Below are 3,502 nucleotides of genomic sequence, written 5' to 3'. Positions count from 1 at the left end.
CCCCCCCAAGGCAAGGGAAGCAGAGGCCTGACGATACGAAAACATAAATCCCAAAGTAATCTCTCCTCACGCTGCGAGCTGGGCTTTCCACCACAGCAGGAGCGGCGGTTTCATCACTAACGATGTTTTGCTCGGGGCGCGCTGCGTGGCCAGGGACTGCGCCGCTGTGCCGAGGGGAAAGGGAAGCCCCGCCTGGGAGTTTGAGCTGCGCCACAACAACGCCACGGGGGCCACGGAGAAGAAAAGTGGGGGGACATGAAAAAGGACAGAGAAGGGGGGGAGGGGAGCGGAGGCTGGGTTGGGAAGGTGTGGCCCCGTGGGTCCCCCCAGCTGTCACTCAGTGCCCCCCGCCGGCTGTGTTTTAGGTACTCGGGGAGCTATAACTATGCGAGCTACGGCAACCAGCACCCGCACCCCATGCAGAGCCAGTACCCGGCCCTCCCCCACGACTCGGCCATCTCGGCACCACTGCACTACTCCCCCTACCACAGGAGCTCGGCGCAGGTGAGTGGGCCGCGTGCTGCCGCCGGTCGCCTGGTGCCAGGCCCGGTCCACTGGCCGCAGTCAACAAGCACTCGCACCCCGCGGGCAGCCCTTGGCCCCCCACGGGGAGGACCACCCTGTCATCGCACCCCGCTCTCCCAGCCAGGGGCAGAGTCGGGTGCCGGCGCTGGGTGCGCTCACGAACCTGGGCGCTAGCCCGTGGTCTTTGTCTCCGTCCTCTCTGGCTCCGTCCTCTCTGCCCGCTCTCTCGGGGTCCAGGTGGCCCCTTTCTGAGCAGCCCCTTCTGACGCCCCCTCCCCCCAGTCTCCTTCCCTGTCTGCATCCTCCCGGTGGCACCTGCCGCCGGGAGTCCTCTCAGGACCTTTGTCTTGGCCTCAGCCTAGGGGGGGCTCTCGGCCGCCCACACCTGTTCCTTTTCAGCCCAGCAGCTCTTCTCCCCACGCTCTCCCCTTGAGGATCCTCCTGGAGTGGACGCTGTATCAGCTCCAACTCGGGCCACCTGTGGCCTGTGCGTGGCTCCTACTGTCCAACAGACCAAGTCTCCCGCGTGGCTGTGGCGAACGGTGGTGGCGGTTGCGCCCGGGGCGCCTCTGTCACGCGCCAGCGTCTCTCACGCTCTTCCCTGTGCGTGAGCCCGAGCTCAGCTGCTCACTCAGTGCGTTCAACGAGCGTCTCAGCGTCCCTGCCTTCCCGCTGGCCTGGCCTCAGTGCAGGTCTCTGTCTGGCCCAGCGGATGACCGCAGCCGTCCTGTGGCCTGGACCGGGCTCTCTTGTCCAGCTCCTCCGGCTCGGTGCTCGGGTGAGCATCCGTCTGTCTCTGTGGCCCTCGCGGGCATGGCCTGCCTTCCTCCGGGGCCTACGAGGGGCCGCTTCTCTGGCCTTGCCCGGCAGCCTGGACTTGCCCTGCTGGCAACACTCTGCACCGCCTGCTGTGTGTCTGACCCGCCTGACTCCCTGGGGGAGACCCCAAAGACCCTGAAGGCAAAATGAAATCTGGGCTCCCCAGGGCACAGGCTGCGGCCTCTAGCAGAAAGCACAGCGCCTCTTACTGAACATCTGCCACGTGCCAGGCCCGCGTGAGCGCTTCACACCCTTCGCAGTGTCGCTCCCAGAAAAGGGCCCGGCCACTGTCGGTCCCCCGACTCAGGCTCCCGGTCAGCCCCCTGCCCCCTGACATGTGCCAGCCTGCACTGAGGGTTACCCAACAGCCAAGTGGCAGGAGCTGGGGTCCGCAGAGCTGCGGGTACGCTGCCAGGGTCGCCCACTCTGTTCTGCAGGCGTGGGGGCGCAGGCAGGGAGTGGGGGAGGGTGGGGGGAGGAGGAGGGGCCGGGGGTGGGCTCCGTTCTCGGACACTCAGACGGTGAAGCGGGAATGGGGGGGGGGGACTGTGCAGGAGTCTGAAAGAGATAGCGGGACTTGAGTTACGGTGATTACATCAGCCGTCGGCACACAGACTCCCCTCCCAGGGCAGGCGCCGGGGACAGTGTATCCACAATACGCAGGCGCCCAGGGCAAACAGGCGTCTGTTTTGATTTCCATCGGCAGTGCCCAGGGGGGCCCCAGCCTAGTCCCCAGAGGAGCCCAGGAGCTGATTCCACTAAACCGTCACCTGGGGCCTCCAGCTGCGTCACGGGACACGCGCGTCCTCGGTGCTGCTGCTCCTGGGGGCAGAGCCCGCTCCCGTGGGGCCCCCTGAAGGATGGGGAGCTGCTGTAGGACCGGGTCATACCTAACAGGTGTCAGCAGCCGCTTCCTTCCTTCCCCCTCTCCTTCCTCCCTTCATTCCTGGGACGGGTGTGCGGAGTGACAAGCACTGAGCTAGCAGCTGAGAGTACAGAGGCAGCAGTGTGCCCCGTGGGGGCTGTGGCAGCCAGCACTCAGTAGGGAGCACTGGTCTAAATGCCCGCGGCAGGAGAAAGCTTGCAGCCCAAGTCACAGCTCCAGGCACTATTTCCCCTCTTTCTGCACCCCCTCAGCCCTCGTGAAATTCTGGGGTGGTCTCTGTAAAGCCGCTGCTGTAAAGAGAAGCCAAGGTCTCCCAAAGGCCCACAGAGTCCAGGGTGATCTAAGGTGGACCGGCAGCGTCCATTCTGGAAGCTGCAACAGTCCCCAGCGCTTTCACGCCATGGCTGGCCGAAATGGAAGGTTCCGGGGACTCCAGGGAGCCCTCTGAGGTCAGGGAGCCCTCTGAGTCCAGGCTAGGTGGGGGAGGCAACAGGGCCCAGGGCAGACTTCGTGACCATCATGCCCTACGGCCCTGGGACAAGGCCCTTGGGCAACCTCTGACCCTAACGCGCACGCACAGTCCTTTGTCACTTACACCTCAGTGTCCATTTGTAAAGTCGGATGGGGAGATGCTAATCCTGTCACGTCACTGAGGTCACTGCTTCTCCCAGGGAAGATACCGTCTAAAGGCAGAGTCCTCTCTCTTGTTCTAACATTTATGCATCTACACTTTCAAGTGCGCGCAGTTTTCATAGCGACCGCGGGAAGACGGTGCTTTCCTCTAGCTTTTTAAAGGTGGTGGGGAGAGAACAGCCGCAGCGGGTACTTTGCTCCAGTCACGCACCCAGTGAGGTGCCAAGGCCCACGCAGGTGCGAATTCCCCAGCTCTGTCCCCCCCCCCCACCCGGCCTGGCTGTGCGGACACAGTCACACCTGTGTGGGGTAGGAGGGTGGAGGTAAATTCAAGGGGTTGCTGCGACTAGTCTCAGTGAGGTTCAGGTTACTGGAGGGAAAGGAACCCAAGACTCCTCATTTCCTTCCTTTCCTGGCACTTTGGATGCAGGATGACGGTGCAGGGGAAACCCACGGCGGGGCTCTCTTGGCCTTTGAGTTTTCCAGAGCAAAGGTCAAGATGCTTGGCTCCCCCGAGGAGGGAGCCCTGCGTTCCTCACGGCGGGAGTCATCGGGGGAGAGGTCAGCCTGCACTGAGGGAAAGTCACAGTTAGAGGACGGGGCTCACGAAGGCCGTGGGCTCCCAACACCAGAGTCCCT

At 63.8% G+C, this 3,502-nt stretch overlaps 1 protein-coding gene across 2 annotated transcripts in view; it reads left to right on the top strand.

The window, feature by feature from the left end:
- The window catches only part of RFX4 (regulatory factor X, 4 (influences HLA class II expression)), a 116,030-nt gene that overhangs the window by 106,099 nt on the left and 6,429 nt on the right, over positions 1 to 3,502 (top strand). For both annotated transcript variants that reach the window (XM_004675723.1, XM_004675724.1), the window contains one exon: positions 366 to 504. In XM_004675723.1, the coding sequence (XP_004675780.1) occupies positions 366 to 504 (139 nt within the window). The remainder of the gene's footprint in view (positions 1 to 365; positions 505 to 3,502) is intronic.

Source organism: Condylura cristata, unplaced genomic scaffold (genome assembly GCF_000260355.1).
Source record: "Condylura cristata isolate star-nosed mole 26May11 unplaced genomic scaffold, ConCri1.0 scaffold00004, whole genome shotgun sequence".
In the NCBI taxonomy this organism is placed as follows: domain Eukaryota; kingdom Metazoa; phylum Chordata; class Mammalia; order Eulipotyphla; family Talpidae; genus Condylura; species Condylura cristata.
This window is presented reverse-complemented; position numbering and strand designations above follow the sequence as displayed.